Raw genomic sequence first — 13,546 nt, forward strand, 5'->3', positions numbered from 1 at the left:
TTGCATTAGAGCCAGTCTCAATACCAGAAACTTGGCTGTTCGTGCTACATTCCCCTGAGAATCCATTACCCCTACATTTTCCAAAACAGCATACCTGTTTGAAATGGGGATAGTCACAAAAGACTCCTGCCCTAGGTGCCAATCTCTCTTATCCTTCCTGGAGTTAACCCATCTATGTGACTGTATCTGAGACTTTCCCCCCTTCCTATAACTGCCATCCATCACATACTGTTGCTGTTGCAAATTCCTCATCGCTTCTATCTGTCTCTCCAACCGATCTATTCGATCTGATAAGATTCGCATCCAACAGCATTTATGGCAGATATAATCCGCAGTAACCCTTAAACTCTCTTTAAACTCCCACATCTGACAAGAAGTACATATCACTGCAAAGGCCATTTTTGCTCCTTCACAATCTACAGACCCAGAAAATAACACTGTTTTATTCCTCTACAAAACACTGCACCAGGTGAAATTAAGAGCTATGGCTTATATTTTAAGTTTAATCAAGAGACTTATCTCCAAAACATATAAGCAAGAAAGAACCCACTCTACTCATTTATACAGCCTTTCTCTTGGACAGACTTAAAACAACAATTAACTTATCTGATTCTGTGCTGTGAACTTCACCCAAACCAGTTCCTCCAAGATTAGTTGTGAAATTCACTGTTTGTTAATTCGAGGAAATCGCCTCCAGCACCTAAAATACTTCAAAAAAAGGAGCAGCTCTTACAGCCAGAAATTTTTCCCATCCTCCATCTTGGATTACCCAGTTAATGAACTGTTCAACCTCCTGGTGGGAGCACAAAGATGGAGAGGTTCAGGAAGGGAGGGAGGTGTCTGAAATGGTACAGATGAATTTAAGTTCGGGCTGGAATGTGTTTGTGAAGTTGATGAATTGTTCAACGTGCTTGTGGGAGCATGAGGCCTGAGCTGGTACAGGTGAATTTAATGTTGGGGTTTTGTCTGAGATGGTACAGGTGAATTTAATGTCGGGGTTTTGTCTGAGATGGGACAGGTGAATTTAATGTTGGGGTTTTGTCTGAGATGGTACAGGTGAATTTAATGTCGGGGTTTTGTCTGAGATGGGACAGGTGAATTTAATGTTGGGGTTTTGTCTGAGATGGTACAGGTGAATTTAAGGTCAGGGTTTTGTCTGAGATGGTTCAGGTGAATTTAATGTCGGGGTTTTGTCTGAGATGGTACAGGTGAATTTAAGGTCAGGGTTTTGTCTGAGATGGTTCAGGTGAATTTAATGTCGGGGTTTTGTCTGAGATGTTAAGTCAGACTTTATTGTCATTGAGTTATATATTTAAAGACAAAATAAATGGCAGATGCTGGAATCCAAAATAGACTAGCAGGAGACTGGAAGAACGCTGCAAGCCCGGCAGCATCAGGAGGTGGAAAGTCAATGCTTCAGGTATGACCCTTCTTCAGGACTGAGGGTGGGTGAAAGAGGAGCTGCAGATAAAGGTGGGGAAATGGAGGTGGATTTTGAGTAGTGAGGTTTTGACCTGATTAGCCAATGGGAGGAATGAATCCGGTTGGTGACTGGAAGGAAGAGTCAGTAAGAGTAATGGAAGAGAGGGGGAGGAGCTGGAAAGGGATTCGGGGGAGTCATCCAGCTGAAGATCTCCCTGGGTGGTCGTCTTTCTTTTTACTGCAAATATATTTCATATGAAAAGTTACCTTTAATAAAGAGAGTTTCCTAATTTTTTGGGTCTCTCTCGATGGCAGTTGCTCTCTCTCCAATTTTTGAAATGTCTGCATTTGTATATTTCCAACATTGGATCTTCTCATTGATTCAATTTTGGCAAAACAATAAATTCAAACTCTATTGAGTTTCAGTATCCTGGGAATAATTTAAACTGGTTAAATTTGCATTGTTGTCAAAAAAGCAACCAACTCAGGTATCCGTTTCACAATCAAATGTTACATGTTTTCAATTTTTCAGTATACTCTGAGATTGCCATCTAGTCATATCACAGGTGCTTGTAAGCTCTCAGTTCAGACCAGCATTCACTCTCTCTTAAAGGTATAGTACATGCCTTCAACGTCATAGCAAGATGCATTAACTTAGATTATCTGTGTGACTTGAGTATTGTTAGGCGATAGAGCTTTTTTGAGAGGGAGACCTGCGTAAAGTTCAAATGGTACATCACACCATGTCAGGCTTCACATTTTTTTTTATTACTCTGCAAGAGAGTCACAAAGTTCGAGAAATACTCAGGAGAGTTAACACTTTAGATAAATGATCTTTTTTCTAGAACTTGGAAAAGTTGGAGATATAACAAGTTTTAAACGAATACAAAGGTAGTGAGAGAGGGAGAACAAAAGAAAGATATGACATTAGAGAAAGTTGAAGACACTAGAGATTAATTGACAAATTGGAGGATGGTGCTGGGTCTCTTTTTGCCTTGCACCATTATTCATTTTGTCATTAAGCCTCTCCTGTCTTCTACACTGTCATAGACCACCCCCAACCATTTTGGTTTTCCTCCCACCACCTTCCATGCCTTTCCTTGCCTCTGTGTTGGCTTAGAACCTGTTAAGTCCCTAGGATGGAAGTTGAAGCCTGAAATGTTATTTTTTCTTTCTCTTCCTCGCGATGCTGGCTGACATGTTGATTATTTTCAACATTTTCTGTTTTCATGTTCAATTCTGAGAACCCATACCATTTTGCATTTGTGTGACAATTTATAAACTGCAATATGAAAACGTAAGCAAAAGCATAAAATCAAATTGAACCAAATTAAAAACAACCCAAATGGGCATTATAACTTGGCAACTGGCAAATTAGAAATGATTTACAATTAAATTTTAATTTAATCAACCTGTTCATACATATTATGACAAACCTCCAAAATAGGTTGAACCTCGATTTTCTATCCCAGAGGTAGGGGCATTGCCACAAGCCCATTACTATTTAGCAAAAATGCTGTATTCCTAATCAGAGTTTAACATGTTGGACCTTAAAAGGGCTGCAGTCAATTGATACTTTTAATCCCCAAAGTCAGTTTGAACACACACTTGCAAAGCAAAAACTGTTTGTTTCTTTTTACAGAAATTCAGAATCAATTTATGTTCTGTTTCCTTCCCATTGTATTTTCTATGGTTGGCTTTTGTAGACTTCAGTTGGAGGTCTCTAAGGTTCCCTGAGATTCCTGTTTCATTAATGATTAGAATGGAATACTATCAGCGTTCCGAAAAGACCACCCCCTCCGTGACTCCCTCATCAGATCCACACCCTCCACCAACCCAACCTCCACTCCCGGCACCTTCCCCTGCAACCGCAAGAAATGCAAAACTTGCGCCCACACTCCCTCCCTTACTTCCCTCCAAGGCCCCAAGGGATCCTTCCATATCTGCCACAAATTCACCTGCACCTACACACACATCATCTATTGCATCCACTGCACCCGATGTGGCCTCCTCTATATTGGGGAGACAGGCCGCCTACTTGCGGAACGTTTCAGAGAACACCCTTGGGACACCCGCTCAACCAACCTGACCATCCCGTGGCTCAACACTTCAACTCCCTCTCCCACTCCACCAAGGACATGCAGGTCCTTGGAGTCCTCCATCACCAGACCATAGCAACACGACGGTTGGAGGAAGAGCGCCTCATCTTCTGCCTCGGAACCCTCCAACCACAAGGGATGAACTCAGATTTCTCCAGTTTCCTCATTTCCCCTCCCCCCACCTTGTCTCAGTCAAATCCCTCAAACTCAGCACCGCCTTCCTAACCTGCAATCTTCTTCCTGACCTCTCCGCCCCCACCCCCACTCCAGCCTATCACCCTCACCTTGACCTCCTTCCAACTATCACATTTCCAATGCCCCTCCCCCAAGTCCCTCCTCCCTACCTTTTACCTTAGCCTGCTGGACACACTTTCCTCATTCCTGAAGAAGGGCTTATGCCCGAAATGTCGATTCTCCTGCTCCTTGGATGCTGCCTGACCTGCTGCACTTTTCCAGCAACACAGTTTCAGCTAGAATGGAATACTACCAATATTGAGGCATTGCTTACTGAAAAGGCTGTCTGTACAAGAGTGCCCTCTGCTGGATTTTGATGGCCTCTCAATCTGTTCAATAATCAGAGCACTGTCTTACATTCTTCCACATTTAAGCTAATGACACCTAGCTCTACCACCACTTAGCCTCTTGACCTCTCCACTGCCTCTGTTACCTTGTAACTTGTTTCAATATGAGCTATGACTTCCTCCAGCTAAATACTAATTTGTTACATTTTGCCAGTAATTCAATTTTGCTTCCCCAACACTGCTACACGGTGAACAACTTAATTCAAAACCTTGAACTTACGACTGCATATCATCTCCATTTCAGAGGCTACCTATTTTCACCATCATCATGTCAGTCTTCCCTCCAGTTCAATCAAAATTCACTGCTGAAAACCTCATCCACTGCATTGTCACCCCCCGCAAACTACTGCAGTACTACCTTGACCAGGCTGACACCATGCACTCTCCAGTTCTGGTGCTATGAGGTAGTAGTACTAACTACATTGCCACCGTGCTTTCAGTGTATTTTCCCAACCCACCCTAGCCCATTTTGCCCCTGATGCTCTCATGGTTTCCTTTGCTGAGACTTCAGATCCTAGTTTCAGAATGAATTATGTATCGTTGCAACTTCATTATTCACATTCGTGTCCAAAGTGATGTTTTGAGACCTCAGTGTGAAGACATGTTTGCTCCTGTATTTTTTATAGCAATGTGTTATTTGATTTGAAGACTGTTGATTTGTTTTTAACTGAGGTAGTGAGCAGAGAGCATTTAGATTCAGTTCTCCAGGGCTCAGGGTGCGCTGCACTGTCAGAGGTTCTATTTTTTTCATCAAACTCTAGATCCATCTTCCTTCTCAGGTGGGTGTGGAATATCCCAGGGCACTGTTGAATGACAAGTAGGGGAGTTCTCTTTGCTGCCCTGGTCAACATTTGTCCTTCAACAGCATCATAAAATCTCGTCATTTATCTTGCTATAGTCATAAGGCCTTGATTCACGAGATTTAGTGGTGTTGCTTTTGACTACAGTTCAATAATGACCACACATCGTGGGCAATTGAGCTGGGCTTTGAACTATCCTAAGATATTATTGAATTGGAAGTTCTTTGTAACATATGGTATTCTCTGCAGGCATCTCGCAGACACCAGGCCGTCACCTAGCCAATTCGATAGCATCTTGCACTTTCGCCGGTTCCTTTCCGTCCAATGACGTGAATGGAGAAAAGGAAAAAACTGGAGACCAGTTCATCAGGTTGGTACGTGATCATCCTGCAGAGATGCTAAAACTACTGGGTGGACAATCCTCAGCAGCCTTGTGTGTGCCAGCCTCTCATTCCAATCAAACAGGGCAGCCACATACAAGAAGGCGTCCTACACCTCAGAAATCTGGTGGTGATGACAGAAAGGGAAATGCTACTGGCCCCAAAGGCTGTGAGGTGAGTTGCTGCACTCAACACAAGAGATGAGAGAAGGAGAGGACAAGTGGAGCATAAACTGATGGTCTTGTGAATTTAAGCAAAGAAAAATTGCTGTGGATAAACAGAGCCTAAGGGGAATAAAAGACAAAAATGCTGGAAAACTGTCAGTAGATCAGGCACAGCTGTAGACTGACCAGTTAACTCAGTTTCTCTCCCTCTACAGATGCTGCGTCAGTTCCTGAGTGTCTTCCAGCATTTTCTATTTCTGTTCTAAGTATTATTGATTAGTAGAATCAGGGTGCTGAAATCATCAGATGCTCCTGATTGAATCTTATCCAGGTTACTGGCTTAAAACTTTCCAATCACGTTTTTGCAGCCTTTGCCCTTTTATAAAAAGACACAGATTCCAACGCATCTAGTTAGTTCCAAGGTATATCAGTAATCTTCTACTGCAGGGAAAAGCTAATTCAGAAATTAATTGTTATTTTAAAGCTTTCAGCATGAGGCATATTGTTCAAGTGCATGCTTAAAAACTATTATCCACTCTCTTGTTGGTATCCTACCTATGTCAAAGTGTAAATCCTGCATTTAAAGTTATAAAGTCATAGAGTACTACAGCACAGAGACAGGCCAATTGGCCCAAACTGATTCATGCTGACCAAAATGTCCATCCACACTCACCCCATTTCCCTGCACTTGGCCCATATTCTTCAAATGCTTTCCTATCGTCATGTATTTGTCCAAATACCTTTTAAGTGTTGTTAATGCATCCGTTTCAACTGGCAGCTTATTCCATATGCATACCACCCTCTGTGTAAAAGAGTTTCCCCTGTGGTTCCCTTTTATTCTTTCCCATCTTACCTTAAACTGATGCCCTTTAGTCCTTGATTCCCAACCCAGGGAAAAAGACTGAGTGCATTCTCTCTATCCAGGCCTCTCATGATCTTATACACTTCTATATGATCCCCCATGCTCTTAAAAGTAAAATCTCTCTCTCTCTCTTTCTAACTCAGTCCCTTGAGACCTGGCAACATTCTTATAAATTCCTTCTGCATTCTTTCCAATTTAATAACATCCTTCCTATAGCACAGTGACCAAAACTGAACACAACACTCCAAGTGTGGCCTCACCAATGTCCTGTACAATGGTAACATAACTTCCCAACTTCAATACTCAATGCCTTGACTGGTGAAAGCCAGTGTGCCAAAAGTTGTCTTCACTGCCCTGTCTGCCTGTTACTCTACTTTCAGAGAACACTGCACCTGAACTCCAAGGTCCTCTGTTCCATTATACGCCTTAGGGCCCTACCATTCACCATGAAACTCCTACCTTGATTTGACTTTCCAAAATACAACACCCCACACTTATCTATTTTCAATTCCATTTGCCATTTCTCCGTCCACTTGCCCAGCTGAACAAGGTTCTGCTGCAACCTTGGGCAGCGCGGTGGCACAGTGGTTAGCACTGCTGCCTCACAGCTCCAGAGACCCGGGTTCAACTCCCGCCTCAGGCGACTGACTGTGTGGAGTTTGCACGTTCTCCCCGTGTCTGTGTGGGTTTCCTCCAGGTGCTCCGGTTTCCTCCCACAGTCCAAAGATGTGCAGGTCAGGTGAATTGGCCATGCTAAATTGCCCGTAGTGTTAGGTAAGGAGTAAATGTAGGGGTATGGGTGGGTTGCGCTTCGGCGGGTCGGTGTGGACTTGTTGGGCCGAAGGGCCTGTTTCCACACTGTAATGTAATCTAATCTAATCTAATTTCTGATAACCTTCCTCACTGTCCACGATACTGCCTATTTTAGTGTGATCTGCAGGCTTACTAATCAAGTCTTGTACATTCTCATCCAAATCATTGATAAGCATAACAAACAGCATTGAACCCAGCACCATCCCCTGAGACACTCCACCAGTCACAGCCCTCCAGTCTGACGAGCATCCTTCCACTATTACCCCCTGTGTCTGACCATCAAACCGATTGTGTATCCAATTTGCCAGCTCTCTCTAGATTCCATGTGATTAACCTTCCAGAGCAGCCTACCTTGTGAAACCTGATCATTTGAATGGACAAAATCATATGCTACCAGTAGACAGGATGCACTAAACATGGTAACCCACTACAGTGGCCTCGGATGCTGGTCTCCATCCAACACAGTGCAGTCTGTTGCCAACCCTAGCATGTCCAGCTTGCTCAAGTTTGTCCTATGTGAAAACTCTTCCTTAATGAGGGAGAAATATGTAAGCATTGTAAATCTGTCCTTTGAGGACAATACCGTACTTCCACAGTGTGGCAGTGATAACTGGCAATGGATTGACTTACAGTTTTCAGTAAATGCTTTGAAGATGATTTTCTTCCTTTAATAAAATCAGACTATTATTGCAAGGAATTGAACTTTATTTTGCCAGTTGGTAGATTGAGCAAATGCTGCAATGTATTTGACATCAGCTGATGTATTATTTTGTGGGGTTGTGAGAAAACAGTTAAAACTGAATTTTTCACTATTGTTTGGTTTATGATTTCCATTTTACAGACAGTTCAATCGATGTCCACTGACTTAGTGTCTGTAGAATGTGGAGGAGCTGCTGAAATTTTTTTAAATACAAATCTCATGGATAAGTTTCTAGATCTTGTTGACAGATATTGGAATGGATCTAAGTCTCTTCATTGTAATGAAACATTTCTGAGTGAGTATTTTGCAGTTTTCTTTCATAAATGTACCGATATTTCATAGGATGAATGTGTGTTAATTAATAAGACGTTTGCTAGCCTATTTCTCCCAATTGCCTTCAGTGTCAGTTGTACTTCACTGATCAGCATACTCAACTCAACTCTTGGTCAGAGTATTTTGGGCTCCAGTTTCATTCCAGATATTTGAGCCTAGCCAGGTGCTTTAGTGCAGTACTTAAGGGAATGCTTTACTATCAGACGTGCCATCATTCAGATTAGATATCTGCCCTCAGTAGAATGGAAAAGATCTAATGGTACAATTTTGAAGAAGATCAGAGGAGGTCTTCCAAGTGTTTTGGCTAATATTTATTCCACAACTCAATCACAATGTTTCAAAGATTCTTCACTATCTGTGAAGCACACTGGCATGTGCAGAAGTCATGAATAGCTCTATATCAATGCAAATCCAACTTACCATTGATGTTTTTTGGAACAGAATCTTCAGGAGTATTGAATATAGTCCAGGAATGAAACTAATGTCTTTCTAATTTTTCACAGTGAGGGTAAATGAAAACTCTTCCTTATTGATGTAACGGGTTAAAAAGAATAAACAAACTATTTTATTGGTTTTCAGCTCTTTGATGAGTTTCGTTTTAGGCTTTGCATTGCCTTAGGAAACCCACCCAGTGACATTGATCACTAATTAATTATGAAGTGGCTTTGCCGTCATAGTTTTCATGTCAGTTACTAGATCTGCAGTTAAGAAGCAGTTGTTTGCACAATATTATGCAGTATCAGACTTCTTTGAGTCAGACATCAGGTTGGGATGAAATGTCAATCTACAAGATTCATTGTGAAACTATATTCTGATGCTCTATCATGTAGCATCATCAGAGCATTTGGAACGCCTTCTCCTCTTCTTTTTCCCTAATAATTTCTCATTTCTTTCTTACCTCCCCTATGCCTCAAAACATCTTAGAGTTATTTAATATTGCCCTCACAATCGAAATCAACAATCTGATTTCCCTTTTCCAATAGGATCATCTTTTTAGAATCATACTACTTCGAACACAAGTGCTTCTGATTTCCAGCAAGACATTTTACATGGAGGTTTTTAATTGTCCTGTTTGTTTGAAACTCTTTACTGTTATATAGAATAAGCAGCGTAAATTGTACATTCACTTTGTGCTCCCTGCTGTATGAAAACAGAGTGCTAAAGTAGTATGTTTTGCTGTTGACATTCATTATATTGTTTAAATAGAACAAGCAAGAAAAATGATGTGTGGCATTCACGAGCAAGTGGCACTCGAAAACCAGCCAGAAGAAACCAAGAAGCTTCAGGAAGGAATAAACGATTTAAGAGCGAAAAATGAGACTTTGGAAAACTGCCTTTGTCAGCAGAAACAACAGTATACTGAAGAATTCCAAAAGTTATCTGTGCAACTCACTCAAGCTCAAAGAGACATGGTAGGAAGAGTTCAATCATTAATTCAACCTACACCTGTGAAAGACAGATTGCATAAAGAGGAATTGTTTCAACAGGACCTTCAGCAATGTAATTGTTAGAAATTGAGATTAATGTTTCAGGTTTTAGACCACACTTTTTTCTAACTATTGAATTTGATTTGCATTGAGTTGGTAGATTTTGCAGAACATCACGAGATCAGACGGAAGCTATACAGCCTGTTGAGCTTGTTCTTCCAATTTATTAGTACATGGCTGATTTGTCACTTAAATCTATCTGCCCATCTTGGTTTGGTAACTGTTCATATCCTTGCATAATAAAACTCATTAATCTCAGTTTTTACTTAATTTCAACAATTTTTTGGGGGGGGGAAGAATGCTTCAAATTTCCACTATTCATTGTGTGAAGAGATACTTCATGTCAAACCCCCTCAGCAGCCGAGCTCTGATTTTAATGGTAAACACCCTTGCCCTGGAATCCTCCACAACAGGAAATAGTTTATCTCAATCAATTGCATTAATTTCATTAATCATCTTAAGCATGCCAATTGAATGAACCCTTACTTTTTTGTATTCAGGGCAATTTGAACTTTGTGTATAATACCTATCCTCAATGTAATCCCTTCAGTGCTTCACAAATGTAGCTGCATCAAAGATATTGATGATACCAACAGTTGAACAATTTAGAGTTTGATTCAGAGAAACCCAGCCTAAAAGAAAGTTGCACAAGAATGTCCAATTGGTGTCAGCATTAACCTTTTTGTGTTGCAAGCAATTATCTCTATAGCATAATTGCCAATAGTTCCAAGATTTATCTCTCGTGAGATATATCGAGGTCCAAAAAGACTTCTGAATTCGTGGCTGATAAAAGGAAATTCCTTGTAAATTAAGCATTGGGAAAACCAAAGCCATCATCTTTGGCCTTCACAAAAACTTTGCCTCATCAGTGATTCTGTACCTACCCCAAACTATTGCCTCAGCATAAACCAGACTGTTCACAATCTGGGAGCCAGTTGATCTTGAACTGAACTTGCAACCTTTTATTCTCAGTATCACAAACATTATGCGCAGACCCTATACAAGGTTCTCCAGTGTGTTAACAGTTCCAGGCAGGATACCTCAAATTGTTAAGTTCCCAAGTGGGGAATGATAAACTGGCTCCCCTTCTTTATTCACCCACCACCTCATTTTGTTGCAATAATGTTTATTTAAAAGCAGATCCCTTGTGGATATCTTTCTCCCAGACCTAAATGAGCTTATATTTTAAAAGGAGCCAATTTAACTAGGCTTTCTTGAGTTAACAAGGAGTGAGTTTATTATAACTAGCAGATAAAGTAAAACTCACCCAAGTCCCAGAGTACCATAGGGCTGCTGTCGCATCAGAAGGAGGCAACTGGTGATGGTTTAACATGAGGGTCACTAAACCTCAAGTGAAGGTCAAGAAGATGAGACCTTCATGTTGGCCTCAACCAATGCAGCAATTGAACCAACACTCGGCATTGCAAACCAGCCGTCAGCCAACTGAACTAACCAACACTGCTCTCCCCATCCACCATTACTTTCCACCGCTGTCCTGATTGCTCTTCTGTGTTCCAACATCATCAAATTCACCCAGTCTACGTTCCAGGATACCCCACCGCACTCCAGAGCAAGATCTACCTTTCTGGGCCACATTTTCACAGGTCAGATTTGAAGGGTCATGAAGTATCCTGTCCCTGTGTATCTGGTCTAGAAGTGAAAATCTGAGACTAAGTCCTGGTCCCTTGTCGCCCTTGAACCCTCTGACTCCTATTGTGCTGTCCATCCACACATTGGTATTTAAAGTTCTCATACTTGTGTTTTAAGTTTTCCACAGTCTTAATACTCCATCCCTCACTAACCTTCAGTAGCCTGACAACCCTCCAGGAGCTCTGTATTCCTCCAGTTCTGGCCTGTCGTATATCTCCCAATAGGCAGAAGTGGGTACTGCAGATTAGAGTCAAGATTAGAGTGTTGCTGGAAAAGCACAGCATGAATGTGCTTCATCATTCCTGATGAAAGGCTTTTGCCTGAAATGTCGATTTTCCTGCTCCTTGGATGCTGCTGACCTGCGGTGCTTTTCCAGCACCACTCTAATCTTGATATATCTCCCAATCCCTTTGTTCCACTACTGGTGGTTGTTGCTTTCAGCTGACTGGATCATACGATCTGGAAATCTATCCTCAAATCTATTTTACTCTCCTACCTCCATTTTTGTAAAACCTATTTAATAAAGTTTTTAAGTCACCTTCTATTAACTCCTTCTTTGTCAATTTCCATCTGATTAAAATCCTATAAGGCATTTTGTGATGGTTTAGAATGCTAAAGGCGTTATATAATTGTAAACAAGTGTTGCAGTCTTACCAAGAACATCATGGCACAATGATAGCACTGTGTTCCTTGGAGCAGCTGATGCTATCTTTAGGAAGCTGGAACAAGTAAAAGGATGCCTGGGCATATGTAGAAAAACATTGGGGGTATTATTGGCAGAAGAAGTGTAACAATACATTTCTTGGAATGCTCAGATCTCTGAATGAGATTTTTTAAAAACTTAAGAGTGTAAAGAGTACACATCAAGACAACAAACAAAAAATAGGATTAACCTTGGTCGAAATATGATTGGACAGAACCATAGTTTAAGATTGGCAAATGTTTAAAACTTTTATGTGGTAGACTGAGCAGTGTGATGGTGTCATAAATGATGAATGTTCTGCCTCTTAAACTGCACTGTGTGAAACATGATCAGCAACTAACTACTGGTGAATACAATTTAATAAAATTCTGGAGAATTGTTGCAAAAGTAAATGTTTGCTGGTTGTTTTTTATCCATGTCACAAACTTTTTCATGTGTTCCAATTTGCTCTGGCTTTATTTTAATAGGAAATAATGAAGGATTGTTTAGGTCAAACTTTGGATGAGAAAAATCATTTGCAGAACCACCTGATAAAACTTGAACAAAAAGCACTTAATACATCCAGTTCTAAAAACCAACAAGTTGAAGGTGAGTTCTGTGTATGAACGTTTTGTGAATTCACTAAATTAGCATGCTTTGAGTGTGTAGACTTTGTGAAATACTTTGAAAGTGAACGCTTATTTTATGATTAAAAACTAACCAGTTTACAATCTGCACAGTGCCTAAACCTTGACCTTGCTGCACCAAAAGGTTAGGAAAGGAATTTAAATGTAACAAATATATTAACACAAGTTTGCAGGGATTAGTTAACTTTTTTCTGCTATGTAGAGAATTCAGGTGACCTCTAGTGGCTTTATCAGAGGTCTGTAACTAGCAGCAGAATCATTTGTGATAGTTAAATGTTCCTGATCTTTGTGCATTCTGGCTATTTCTGTGGTCAATCGATGAGACTCTTATTCTTGAGCCAGTCAGCTTTGAGCTGAAGTCCAGAACTTCCCATAATCCAGAGCTGCAGCAATGAAAGTGGCATGTTTGACATGAGGCATTAAAATGTAATGTATAATTTCTGTTTTTGTATATTTAGAGCTCCAGAACCACAACCAGAAGTTGCAATGTGAGATTGACAATCTGAAGCAGAAGGCCCAGTATTACACCAAAATCCAGGAACTGGTTGACAAGCTCCAGGAAAGCCACAGGTAATAGCAGGGCATTCATTTGCAAACACAATCCTGTTCATGTTCTAAAGGGTAGTGACCTTTTGCAAATCTTTTCCACAAGTGAGCATCAGATTGCATCCTTTACTCTGGGGAAATTTGCATAACAGGATGGTTCGCCTTTTGCGACATGATCTCTGCATTAACTTTCCCACTCTTTACTATGTCCATGACATCAGTGCATCATCCAATTTTCTCTTTCTCTTCAGCGACCAGTACTCCCCTCCCCTCCTTGAGGTGTGGAAGGAATCCTCTTAATGAGCATCTGCCTCAAGCCTTGGAGGGAGTTTAAATATTTTATCTCCTGTCTTTTATCCAGGAGCAAAATATGGTCTAAT

At 40.9% G+C, this 13,546-nt stretch overlaps 1 protein-coding gene across 4 annotated transcripts in view; it reads left to right on the forward strand.

Moving 5' to 3' along the window:
- The window catches only part of cep72 (centrosomal protein 72), a 151,066-nt gene that overhangs the window by 121,908 nt on the left and 15,612 nt on the right, over positions 1-13,546 (forward strand). For all 4 annotated transcript variants that reach the window (XM_087978553.1, XM_087978555.1, XM_087978554.1 and 1 more), the window contains 5 exons: positions 5,152-5,456; positions 7,963-8,116; positions 9,361-9,566; positions 12,462-12,582; positions 13,079-13,190. In XM_087978553.1, the coding sequence (XP_087834679.1) occupies positions 5,152-5,456; positions 7,963-8,116; positions 9,361-9,566; positions 12,462-12,582; positions 13,079-13,190 (898 nt within the window). The remainder of the gene's footprint in view (positions 1-5,151; positions 5,457-7,962; positions 8,117-9,360; positions 9,567-12,461; positions 12,583-13,078; positions 13,191-13,546) is intronic.

Source organism: Chiloscyllium plagiosum, unplaced genomic scaffold, assembly GCF_037043375.1.
Source record: "Chiloscyllium plagiosum isolate Xiang-an unplaced genomic scaffold, Cpla_swu_hap1 HiC_scaffold_34, whole genome shotgun sequence".
NCBI classification, from domain to species: Eukaryota; Metazoa; Chordata; class Chondrichthyes; order Orectolobiformes; family Hemiscylliidae; genus Chiloscyllium; species Chiloscyllium plagiosum.